Source organism: Polypterus senegalus, chromosome 2 (assembly GCF_016835505.1).
Source record: "Polypterus senegalus isolate Bchr_013 chromosome 2, ASM1683550v1, whole genome shotgun sequence".
NCBI lineage: Eukaryota > Metazoa > Chordata > Cladistia > Polypteriformes > Polypteridae > Polypterus > Polypterus senegalus.
In genome coordinates, this window is record NC_053155.1 from 3491758 (window position 1) to 3504443 (window position 12686).

The 12686-nt window shown below is 41.5% G+C and overlaps 2 protein-coding genes across 2 annotated transcripts in view; both read right to left on the reverse strand.

Moving 5' to 3' along the window:
- The window catches only part of LOC120521452 (NACHT, LRR and PYD domains-containing protein 3-like), a 91176-nt gene extending 90879 nt beyond the window's left edge, over positions 1-297 (reverse strand). Inside the window, exon 1 of the mRNA XM_039743055.1 lies at positions 87-297. Coding sequence (XP_039598989.1) covers positions 87-182 — 96 coding nt within the window. The 5' untranslated portion in view covers positions 183-297. The remainder of the gene's footprint in view (positions 1-86) is intronic.
- Positions 270-7214, reverse strand: LOC120521534 (E3 ubiquitin/ISG15 ligase TRIM25-like). The gene is made up of 4 exons (XM_039743099.1): positions 7188-7214; positions 6470-7055; positions 1999-2094; positions 270-319 (listed from the first exon to the last, which is right to left on the reverse strand). Exons 1-4 carry the CDS (start codon positions 7208-7210, stop codon positions 299-301), a joined length of 726 nt encoding a protein of 241 aa, XP_039599033.1. The 5' UTR covers positions 7211-7214; the 3' UTR covers positions 270-298.
- Between the last annotated feature and the right edge of the window lie 5472 nt (positions 7215-12686).

Sequence of the window (12686 nt, forward strand, 5' to 3'; positions counted from 1 at the left end):
CTCAGATCTTTTGAATTTCTTTTTAAATGTTCTCAGGTCCCACACATCCCAATCTGACTAGGTTTCCTGTAAGGAGCTTCCCTCACCTGCATGAAGTGGACGTGATCCTTGTTGTCAAAAAGCTCCTTCAGCTCAGTGTCTCTCTTCTTCAGCTCCTCAATCTCCTTCTCTAGTTGTTCCATGACTCTTTCAGCCTTCTCTATTTCTCTCTTCTCTTGTTCTCTGATCCTCTCAAACAAGTTCTTCTGAGCTTCTTCAATGCAGTGGATCAGATCAATGAAGCTTTTCTCATTTTCCTTTACTCTCTTTCCACAGATATCTGATTGAATAAAGAAAGACATTGAATTGAGTCACATAATAAGAATTACCAGTCCTGAAACACTTTGTGGGCATTTTAATGTTGTAAAGGATAGTTTGGATTGGCTGGCATCCTGGTCAAGATGTTTGGTGGTACCTCACTGAAACAACAGACTAGAATAATGGGAGGGCAGTCAGAGAATTATTAGCCAGGACAACATGTTCATCTAGTATTCTGGGTGGCAGGGTGTCTGCAAGGGTGAATGGGATATGACATCTGAACAGTCAGCCCTTTAGAGGTCCTTTAGAGATATTAGAAGGACCTACTGAGGGGACAGTTCCATTATCCTATGAGGACTCTAACACAGAAGGGATTCTCTCGTGTTTCTCTTATGTACTGGAAGTACCACTGGGTCTCTTAGTAAAAATTGTCTCTCCAGCCCAGCCAGGTGAAATGGACATGGAATTAGAGAAGAAGAAGAAGATGATGATGAAGATGATGATGATTTTGGGTATTGTAAACAAATGCCTGTGTGATGGAAGGTAATTGTGTGAAAATTAGAGTCTTTAGGACCAGAGACGTGTGTGGGGTAGTTTTGTTCTGGTTTGGTTTGGTTCTGGTTTGATGCTCCCTGTTGGTGACAATATCAAACATAAATGGAGATATTACACACAAGTGTGTTGTGGTTGGTAAGGAATTCTGATTTAATTTCACTTCATGAACTCTTGGCTTATTTATTGTCCCTCTTTTTTCCAATGTCAAACTCAGGGCTGAGTCTTCATTTCTAGTTCACTTATTAACTTTTTTATTATTACTGATAGCCTTTGCTACTATGGCTTATATTTGAATGGCTCACCCAGGTGTTGTAGGGGGTGTTAGTGTGCACTCCAAAGTGGCATAGGACACAGCACTGGCTAGAGCAGTGACAGGTAGGTCACAGTCTGATGTAAGTGTAAGGTAAGCAGTACACACTGTCTAAGCTCATTAACCACAAAGCTGGAGATGTCCACCTGTTTTCAAGACCTTGTATTGTTAGGAGTTGACTCAGGTAATCCTGAGATACCAGGCAGGAATGAAAAACCCTAAAGGTTAACATCCATACTAGTCTGCTGAAAGAGGGAAGTAGTGATAGTTGGGGATTCAAATATTAGGGGAGATGAGATGAAGGTTTGTTCCAGAGACTCATGCGGTGTGTTACCTTCCTGGCTGACAGCTGTCATTGTCATTGTTATCTACAGAGTGCCAGATCTGCCGGACAAACTTAAAGAATAAAGCTGAGGAGCAGAACTGACAAAGTGATCATCTCAAAAAGTCTATTTGTGCCTTGTGGCAGTCCAGGAAGACTGAGGGGATAAGAAGGTGCAACACATACCTGTAAGATTAACATGTATCTATTTTTACTATCATTAATAAATAAAATACTAAGCAACACATGTTAAGAAAAGGAGTGTTAGTGAGCGGTCAGCATGGGTTTAGACGGGTGAGTTCAGGTTTCACTAATTTAGGGTCCTACTGTCTGAATCTGCAATGAAATAACAAGAAGCACTGTTGACAGTGAAATACCATGGATGATAAAATAAAATGTCTTCTGTCCTTCTGTCTGCCCCTACACGTCATCACCAGTGAAGCTTTGCTGGCTTTTCTAGTTTTCATTTATTTCTCATGTCCATAATTTGAAGGGTCGTCTTAATTCAACTCACTTTTATCTGCTCCACCACATTTCTCATCTCCTTCATTTTCTTCTCTCTCTCCTCAAGTCTCCTCCTGATTTCACTCCGTGTTTTCCCCAACTGTTTCTGTTTGGACACACAAGAGGACACACATGGTCTTATCAACATTTACTTTCACATTTTGAGTTCTTGTTCTCTTTGTGAGTCCTGAAATTTTTTACAACACATTTGTTTTGCATTTTGTGGCACAACTAACTTTTTTGTCACACTTGCCTTCATATTGACACTCGAGGTGATCCACAGATTTGACTCAATAAATATGAATAGCAACACAAGATTAAAAGAAAAGTTTAACTTACCAGTAAGAGTGAAGATGGAGTTTGAGCTTGAAGAGAGTGACAAATGAATACAAGAGTTTGAAGGCACACTGTAGATGTAGAAGATATGGGATTTCAGAACCCAGGAGGACATGGACACGTAGTGGCAGCAATGGTAGGACCTACAACATCATCTGATAACCAAAGTTAGACTCGTGAGAACATTGTGATGTGTTTTGTCATTTTTCTGAGTCAGTTGAGATAAGTGAAGCCACTAAGACGTGTTTGTGATCAGTTCAGTAAGAAGGTAAATTTAATGGTCCACTCTGCACTATAAATTATATTTTTGTATTTTATGTTGCTTACCCCATGTGTTGTGTAGTGATGACTGATCTCATGTTTTCATGGAGAACAAAATCTTCAGAGACAATCACACAAAAGCGATCAGGTTTGGTTTGGCATGTGAGAGAATTCACAGAGTGGAGATCACTCTTATTCAATAGACTGTCATGATATTCACTCAATAGATTTAATACACGTGACTGTGATCTGAGATACCGAGCACCATATCATTAACAGAAAGAAACAACTTTTTTCTTCTAAACCTTTACCTATTAAAATCTTTTAGCATTGACAGCTTCCAAAGGTGGATAGGCAGGAATTCAAATACAATCATTAACAACATTGGTGTAATCTACCCCCCCACCCTGTCTGCTTCCACATTGTAAACTGAAATAGTGAAAATGAATTTTATTAACACAAAGACTTCTCAACTACAGTATAGTAGCTGAATCCACATGTAGACATGGAGACCAAACCTAAATTTATACAATAAGGTCCACAAATATCCTCATCTAACTCTGTCAAAATCTTACTTTACATCAAAAAATACCAAAACATCTGGAAACTCAGATACAGCAGAATAAAATGTATTAAATTATGAAACTACCAAACAGTAAATCCAGCAATGGAGGTCTCTGTACCACCTTCCAGCCAGGACACCAGAACTATGAAGAGATCTGCTCAGTTTATGGCTGAAGTTCATAAATTGTCAAAGGTCCACACAAATCACTTTTCACTTCCTATGTCTGTGGTTCAGACCTGCTGTTAGAATATTTATCATCAAATAACCCAAACACGCGTGCTGCACTAAATGATCCAAACATCCATTTTCTTAACCTGCTTATCCAATGCAAAGGTGGTGGGGTAGCTGGAGTCTATCCCAGTAATAATCAGGCACAACGCAGGGACAACACCTGGACAGGGTGCCAGTCCATCACAGGACACACACACACACACACACACTGAAAGGCTAATTTAGCAACCCCAACCCACCTAACATGCATGTCTTTGGATTATGGGAGGAATCTGGTGCACTGAAAGAATACCAATGTGTATACAAGAAGAACATACAAACTTCATACACGGAGCACCTCGGAAATGAATCTCAATGAAAAAATGTAACATGCTAATAACATAAGGATAACAGAAGAAGTACTGCAGGTCTAAAAGTATATACAGACAAAGGACAACAATGAAAACGCATAAATCTATTATAACAAAAGGCACTATATGGGGGCCTGACTCGACACAGATGGACACTGAGGCACATGTAAAATAAATAAACTTATATTTTTCTTCACCTGTGGGGCACGTCTTCCCCTTAATCCCCACAGGCACAACACAGTCCCAAGCACAAATATACCAAATAAAACACACAACACAGCACTCTTTTCTTCCTCCACCACTCCTCTCAGACAACCTCGTCCTCCTCCTCCCGACTCTGCCTCCTGAGTAGTGGTGGCTGCTGGCCCCTTTTATAGTTTCCCCAGAAGTGCTCCAGGTGCTTGATTCCAAGTTCCGGCTGCACTTCTGGGTGTGTGAAAACACTGCCCATAAGGGCTCAGGAGTTCCAGCTGCAGCACCCCCTGGCGGTGCCCCATGGACCCCAGCCATCCGCCACACTGTGTTACTTTACTTTGATCTTTTTCCTGTTTCCCATAGAGAAAGGCACATAACTTGTGATTTTTATTGATCTAATTTTTCTCAATAGAATTTCCCAGGAAACATTATTGATTCAGGGCTGGATTTTAAATGTTCTTGTTTCACTTCTGGTCTTTCAGAAGGTTAGATGGATCAATTCCTAGTTACTTATCAAGTTTCTAGAGCCTGCACTGTCATGATGATTCTAGCATGTCATTTAAAGCACACATTACAAAGTTGTCCAAATCAGGTTTCTTTCATCTTAAAAATGTTGGGAAAATTAAGACATTTTCTAAATAAACAGAATTCTGAGAAAATAATTCATTCATTTATTTCAAGTAGGATTGACTACTGCAATGCGGTGTTCACTGGATGTTCAAACTGTTCTTTATACAGCTCCAGTTAATCCAAAATGCTGCTGCAAGAATTATTACAAGAACAAGAAAATATGAACACATAACTCCAGTTCTTAAATCTTCATACTGGCTCCCGGTTAAGTTTAGGGCAGATTTCAAAATCCTCCTTTTAACATATAAAGCATTAAATAGCTGAGGTCCGCTTACTTGTCTGAACTTATCATGACTTACAAACCTGAGCGCACATTAAGATCTCAAGATGATGGGTGTTTTTAATGTTGGCACAGATCACGGGGGTACAACTTTGATCCTGGAGAGCTGCACTGGCAGTTTTCCTTGCTGCCACTTTCTTACCCAGTGACCAATTTCTGCTGTTAATTGACTTCTTTTCCACTCATTTTAATTGCTATGTTTTTTAAGACTCGTTCCTCTGAATTGTTAAATGGCATTCAAACACAAATGAGATATGAAGTGAGGAGCCAACAGCAAACTCAGAGCCACAAACTCCAGCCAGTTTCTTAATTAGATGTCAGTTCTTGTCGTTAATTAAACCCGTGATTTAATCCCATGGCTTGTTGCCTCTCTTCTCCAAAGGCAGACATTTCCCAAACTGTTGGTTTTCTTTGTTCTTAAAGCCCAAGTGTTTTGTGGACCTGAGCAGATCAACATGATGGAGACCTTCACCTTTCTTTATGTTCAGATATTATATGACGGACACAGGGAGCTGGTTATGTGTTGGCCCATTTTGTATCCCATTATGTTTAGCTTCTAATTGAGGGGTCTGAGTCTTAAATAACAAGTCATTTAAAATGAAGACAAAAGAAGTTAATTAGCAGCACAAACTGGTAACTGATTTAGAAAAGAGTGAGAATGAAAACCTGCAGCCACCGTAGTGCTCGTGGACTGGAGCTGGACACCCCTGGCATTGATGGTCAAACGGGCATCTTCACAAGTTATCTACACACCTGCTGGGCTTGGTGGGCATTTATCACACTGGTGAAGGTCAAAGTTCATCTGACAATCAGACATTAGCTGGTATAACCAGGGGGTTAACATTCAAAATATCTTTTCTACTGCACTTAATGATCACAAATAATCACTAATTCAGTGCACGATTACTTATTTTAAATTACAATGAGAATATCTACAGCAATGCTACATTGAAATATTTGAGCTGAATTCATTGTAAGAATCTTAGACTTGGTTCTGTAGTGCAGTATCGTCTGGTTGACGTGTCTCTTTAAAAGGCCTGAGATCAGCCACATGCACACTCAAATTGTTAAAAATGCACAAAGAAGACAATGGAAGTAAGCAGCTAAACACAATTACTGTGTATGTGGCAGCACCCTGGATTGTCTCCATTCATTTGGTAAAAGCTTGAGGTATTGAATTACGTTTTTAATGACACTGCCTGGTGACTTCCTATGCTTATGCTTGCTGTAACATGATCCTGCTAAACACACCTTAAGAGGGCTGGGATGTTAGATATTTCTGTGAGTAGCCCACATGCCACTCATACCCCTGCCAGGGACCCGTTCTGTAGTTTCTGTAGTTTGTCCTCCACAGCATTAGATACTCAAAAGACAAACTGATTAGAGCAGACAAATACTCAGCTTGGCGTAATGAACTCGCTCGGCTGTTCATGGGTAATGCCTGGTATCCCATCCTGGACTGTTTCATGCCCTGCCCAAGGTTTCACCAGGTTAGACTTCATCACACTACTCTAAGTCCTTGGAAAATCAGGTTTATAAGATGGATGAAGAGATTTCTCTGTTACACTGCATTTACAAATCCCTTAACTCTTGTTATGTAATTTGTTTCAATTAAACACCAAATCCCACTCACCTCTTTTCCTTTTCTTTCCGTCTCCAGCTCCACTATTTCATGACCTTTATGTCCAGTCACCACACACATCATGCAGATACACGAATCATCAGTTTTGCAAAATATCTTCAGACTTTTCTGATGTTTTGCACAGAGTTTCTCCTTCAGATTTCCATCAGGATCAGTCAGCTTGTGGTGTTTTAGGGTGTGTCCTTTAGTGTGAGGCTGCAGGTGAGGCTGACAGAAGGAGACCAAGCAGGTTAGACAGGACTTCACCGCTCTGAACTTCTTCCCAGTACAGGCGTCACACTCCACATCTCCAGGGCCAGCATAATTCTGAGATGGAGAAGAACTGAGTCCTGTCTTCTTTAGTTTCTCTACGATTTCATTCAGCACAGTGTTTCTTCTCAGTTGCGGCCTCAGATTGTAGATTTCTCTGCACTGAGGACAGCTGAACACTTGGCTCTGATCCCAACAGTCAGTGAGGCACTTCAGACAGAAACTGTGACCACAATGCAGTGACACGGGGTCAGTCAGGATGTCCAGACACACTGAGCAGGTGATCTCATCTTGTAATCCATACAGCTGGGCTTCGGCCATCGTCAGTCTGAGGAGAAACAGGCAGAGAGAGTCAGTCAGACAAACAAGGAAGTGAGTTGTGAAGAAATGAAAGTGAAAGTTTGTCTGTGCTCAGTGAGGAGGAGGAGGAGGAGGAGGAGGAGGAGATTTAAAGAGAAACCTGAGAGCTGACAGAGAGAACATCTGAGGAGACAATGAGGGTGAACAGTTAATGTGAGACAGGAGCCCAGAGAGTGAAGATCACAATGTGACAATATGACATACACTGACAGACGAGATGCACTGTCCCAGGGTGTCTGTTAAAGTTTAACTCACTTCAGTATATATTATTTATTTATTACATAGTGAAGTCCACATTAGAGATGCTGGATGTTCTCCAGATTTTCAGATTTTCTTGGCTTTTCAGTTCAGCATTTTACTTTAGAATTTTAACCACCTGACGTCACAGTCAGCTCGGCCTCCTTAGATGCTTAGTGTTTGGGTAATAGAAGGCTTGTAAAAAGTTTACTTGACCCGGTCTTGAGCCTGTTACACGGTGTGGTGTAGCAGGTCCACAGCTCATGTCAAAAAGGCCACTTTTTAAATAAATAATCGCTGTCTTCGCGGCTTATAGAGAGGGTGTGGTAGTGTGGCTGGAAGCAGTTCCCAGGAAAGTTCGTGATGTGGGAGTTTGCTTAAGCACACAGGTGAGGAGTCATCCGCATCCATAATTGTCGCTGGGAGCTACTGACTGCCACACCTGATCCATGTCCTCATGATAAACAGAAGCGTAAGATGGCTAGGAGGGGGCAATGAAAAAAGAAAAGGAAAAAATGAATAGAGGTTGTAGGAGAAGAAGGCAGGAAGCAGGGAGAGGAAAGCCGGTGCTAGAGAGTGAGAATAAATGAGCGCAGGCTCGAGGGCAGCTGAGCAGTGAGCCTGGGTATTAGGCTGGCACCTGAGGAGCAGTCGATTGTGGTCGCTCCTGCTGAGCATTTTGTGAAGAGCAGGAGTGACCGGAAGAAGGATGGCTCGCTGCGTAAGGCCAAGAAGGCAACAGGAGTCGGGACTTGGGACGTGAAAGGCCCAGCGTGAGTGCCCTAGTCGCTGGGGAGCCCAAGTCGCGGTACGCTCCCCTGGTGCATAGCCTGGAAGGGAGAAGCAGAGGAGTCACCAGTAGAAGTAAGGCACCGGGCTGATTTATTTAAAGGGACATCTTCCAGCCATTGTTTTAACTTCGTTGTTTTTAAAAGTTTTTTTTCTAATGGATTTTAACCTCCACAATGTCCCTTTATTTTAATGGATTATTTATTTAAGGATTGAGAAGCACTGCACTTTATTTTGGACACTGACTTGTTTTGTTTGTTGGTTTTAAATAAAAGCACTTTGCACTTTTTGCACCATCCCCTTGTTTCATTGTTTGTGCCTCACTGCCTAGCTCATCGGTGACATTACCGACGGTGTCGGGTTCCAGAGCTGGGAGCATGGAGCGGAACCCGCATCATCACACACGGACGCAACCAAACATGACAAAGGTGGTCTTCAGCTGGCTGTTTTACTTGCTTCTTAGAGTTCTGATGTAGCTTAGTGCAGATGAACAGTTTTATGACACCAAGCCTTTAAGGATGATGTCCAATGCCGTGTACAGTTCTATGTCGTCATTTTGGGGTTAGAACAGAGAACTTTCCCTGTGGTGGAGGGCACTCTTTGCCTCTACTACATGGTTCTTGTCTCATCAGGTTGAACTGTGCCAATACCCACCTAACCCATAGTGGCAGCACAGCCTTTCAGGGTGGTGATTGGCAGCTGATGTGCACAGTAAGAAAGTCTACACCTTCAAAGCTCCAGGACAACACTGTTTGCTGTCATTTTTCACGCATGTCCATCTGGGGATTTTGAGAGCCCTCAGTGGAGATACCTGAATCTGTCTTAAAGGCTTTGAAAGAGGCCTCTAGCTGGACAGTCCAAATCACTGCCAGTCTGTGCCCACTGTCTCATCACTTCAGCGAAGGGTGTAGCCGTCCCCAAGCTTTAAGGCATGAACCACCAATAAGACCCCACCCTGGGACCTCATTTTCACTCACAGTTACTTTTGTCCTTTTTCTCTTTCTGTTATTTCATTAACTTCTCTTTATTAGTTGATTTTCCTGAGATGTGATTCTAAGACGCTGAGGTACACAATAATCGTTCTGAGCTCAGGTGCCTTCAGTAGTTCAGTCTCAGTATCTTCTATGCTGTATGTGAAGCAGTGCTGTATCTAAGTGGAGATGAGTTCTAGAGTCCTTCAAGGTGCATCAACCGACCGTACACATTGTTAATTCTTCAATCTGTTTTAGTGTTTTCTGACTTTTAAGGTCGTATTTTAACAACAGTGTGGGGTATTTCAGGTAAATGTGCCCTGCTATGGTGCCCTCACACTACCTGTGGGGTCTTTCAATTCTGGTTGTTTCTCTGTGTGACGTAAGCAGCATCATCTTTGAAGAGGTCTGCACAGTGAAAGATCAGGGCCTGCGTTTAGGTGATGAAGTTGTCATTGTTTTGTTCAGCTGCTTGTGTTCTTTAATATTATTTTCCTAAGATCTGAAATGGAAAGAGGACAGAACTGTAGAATGTACTTGCTGAGACCTTTCTGGTAATAATTCAGTTTAGGTATTGCCAGAATGTGTCTACTACTCATTTACTATTATGTGACAAGACCACAAGAAACACTTCTTTGGGTCTTCATAACACTTACTAAGTATCAGTGAAGTGTTTATTCATCTCTGCAATATGGCCTGCTAACAGAACTTCACTTTGGTGGTCTGAGGTGGCTTACCACAGACGTGTTTAAGACCTGTGAATCCTTCATATTCATAATTGATGTGACCACCATGACAATATGGAGGTGGGCAACAGACAGCAAACGGGGTAAGTAACATCTGAATTGGCCAGAGCCAAAAAGCTTGAAGTGCAGCGTTCATTGCATTCAACTGATCAGTCAGCACTTAGGAGAAGAAGTGAAGGAAGGAGAGAAAAGAAAGATTAGGGATTTGTCAGACTTCCAGAAGACCTGTCTGAAGATCAACACAGCTGAGAAACTTCATTATCAGGCCCTCGAGTGTGAAGAACATTCATTAGGAGTTTATACTCTATTGGATCTTTGAATTGGTGGGGTGAATATTTGAATAGCTGGACATCATTTTTTTATCATATTGGGTTGCCTTTCTCTGCATTTACTTTGATTCCTGTTACTGTATGTGAATAATATTTTTTCAGTTTCTAACTCTTGAATTTGGAAATATAAGAAGCAACTTCTCCCTCCATTTTCTGAAATGTAAAGTCATGATGGGTCATTCTGATCATCAATGTGCCAGATTTGTTTATGATCTTCTTCTATGTCCATCTTTATCAAGCATCTCAGAATTACAATTAGGTGTTGCACTAAACATCAGACTAAGATAAGAGTCTGTTCTACTACAGAGTAGGACATGAGAAGTAGTTATGAGGAGTGTTACACTCACTACCAGCTAGGTGTAAAGGTTCATGTTCAAGGATGAGTGACATCACGATCAGCCACAAACTCTCGCTCATGAGGGCGTTTTGTAGTTTCATTATGACCTTCTGTACTTTTCTAATACTAATGCTATGGCTTAATAATAATAATAATAATAATAATATTTAAAGTAAAAGAAAATGAAGAGGAAGCAAATCATACTAAGGTGGGATGCTGCGCTCAGCTGCACTTCATTTTTCCAACTTTGTGATAACATAAAGAATAATACTACAACAAAATGAAAAGGCCGAGACACATAGACACAGATTAGGAGTAAAGCTCGATAACAGGCACATATATTAAACATTCAATGATCCACAGCCGTACTTTCAGAAGAACCACCTTCCTGCTGTTGTGGCCATGACAAACGCCTCATAAACTATCAGTTACTGAACGCAGCCTACTGCTGTATGTTACGCTGTTTCTAAAGTCACGTTCACTCTTCCAGTGTCACTGATCATCTTCCAGAGTTGTGTGCCGTCCCTCTCTCCATGATCCCCCCATTTTCTTCTGTGTGGTTCTAATTATCAAATACTCCAGGAGTCTTCACCTGTCTCTTTAAAGCTTTCTGGTGTTATAAAGTGTAACAGGAATGTTAAGAGGTTCATGAAGTGCACATTTCAGTGTACCTGTGTGGCATTTCACAGTCAATCACCCACCCAGCATCGCTTGTCTTCAGGGTCATATGCTGCCTACTATAATACAGTTTGCCCCTGTGAGCACCTGTGTGTTCATACAGTGATATCACTTGTGATTCACATATGTGGGCTTATCAAAATTTGGAGCAATGATCTTGATTTGTGTGCCTATTTGCACTATTTTAGCTTGATTTAACATTACCTCTTGTGTTATAAGCCTGTAGAACCCCATACCCTTGAGCCCGTAGCACCACAGCCGCCCAGGAGAGCTGCCCTCTAGTGTCCAGGGGAGGTATAATGCCACACAGATGCTCTCTCCCCTGGTCCATCCATCCAGGTGGTGTCCTGGCCAGGTAATGGCTGAGATTGCCTGTCACACTGCCCCTCCTTCAGTGGAGACTTGTGGGGTTGAAGTGTCCTGTCCTGTGACGGCTGTTGTTCTGCCAGATAGAAAGTCTATTTTTTCTGGACCACAGTTCTGTCCTGTTAAACAAAGACAACAAAGTGATGGGGAGGAGCTGTGCTGATGCCCTCTCCAGGGTTCTCATGAATAAACTGTGTATGCATAAAAATTTTGCGCATGTCCATTTTCATGCTCACATCGCGATGTATAAAAACTAAACTGTACTCCACTTGGTTTTGTAAACTGGAGGCCCCCAGCATCAAAGCAGTGCTTTTGTTCAAGTGTATTTTCCCTTTCTTTTTTAGATCCACATCCCTGACGTGGCTTTATCAAATGCACTGAAATTAACGGCATATTGTTTATTAGTTTAAGGCATTTGAGTGTAATTCACCTGTAACAATATAATGGTCCACGGAATGGCCAAACTATTCCAAATACCATAGCTGCTTTAGCATTGTTACTCTCACTACACTTTCTTCATTCAGCTGCTCCCGTTAGGGGTTGCCACAGCAGATCATCTTTTTCAATATTATTCTCACTTCACCACTCGGAGTATTTATATCACTGTATCTTAGTGTGGAATCACAGCTCTACAGCAGCTAATCGGAAAGAGAATTATTGGTATACAGCATCAAACACATGCTGCCTCAGCCATGCACACAGTCTATATGAAATTCTTTCATACGACAAACGCTTCAGAGCCTTTCCTGTACGGACCTTGTGGCTCAGAAACAGTTTCATTCCAAGAACTTTAAAAGTTCTCAATCAGTCCATTAAGTGCTCCTTGTAGAACTGTTTGTACTTATAAGTACAATCACCTCACTGTAAACTTGTGATAGTTATAATATTGCACAACCTGAGCCACTTTATAAAGCACATATTTACATATGACGAAGATATCATTTTTAAGATGAAATGCTGCAAAATATGTTTATTACATTATACAGATAAAATGTTAACATCATTTAAATAATCTGTATTGTTAGTAATTTAACATGTGAGGATATGGTGTTGTAGCACTAGTGATGACCTGCACCCCGTTCAGGGATTGTTCCTGCCTCGCGCTGTATTCTTGCTGGGACTGGTGCGACACTGGAAGGATAGATG

What these genes read in the sequence shown, in the direction of transcription:
- LOC120521534 (XM_039743099.1), bottom strand. Translation starts at nt 7,210, where the DNA reads ATGTTCTCTCTGTCAGCTCTCAG. An exon ending in TTCTCTCTGTCAGCTCTCAG is followed by an intron (nt 7,056 to 7,187) that starts GTTTCTCTTTAA and finishes GTTTCTCCTCAG; the next exon opens with ACTGACGATGGCCGAAGCCC. An exon ending in ATGTGGTGGAGCAGATAAAA is followed by an intron (nt 320 to 1,998) that starts GTGAGTTGAATT and finishes TTATTCAATCAG; the next exon opens with ATATCTGTGGAAAGAGAGTA.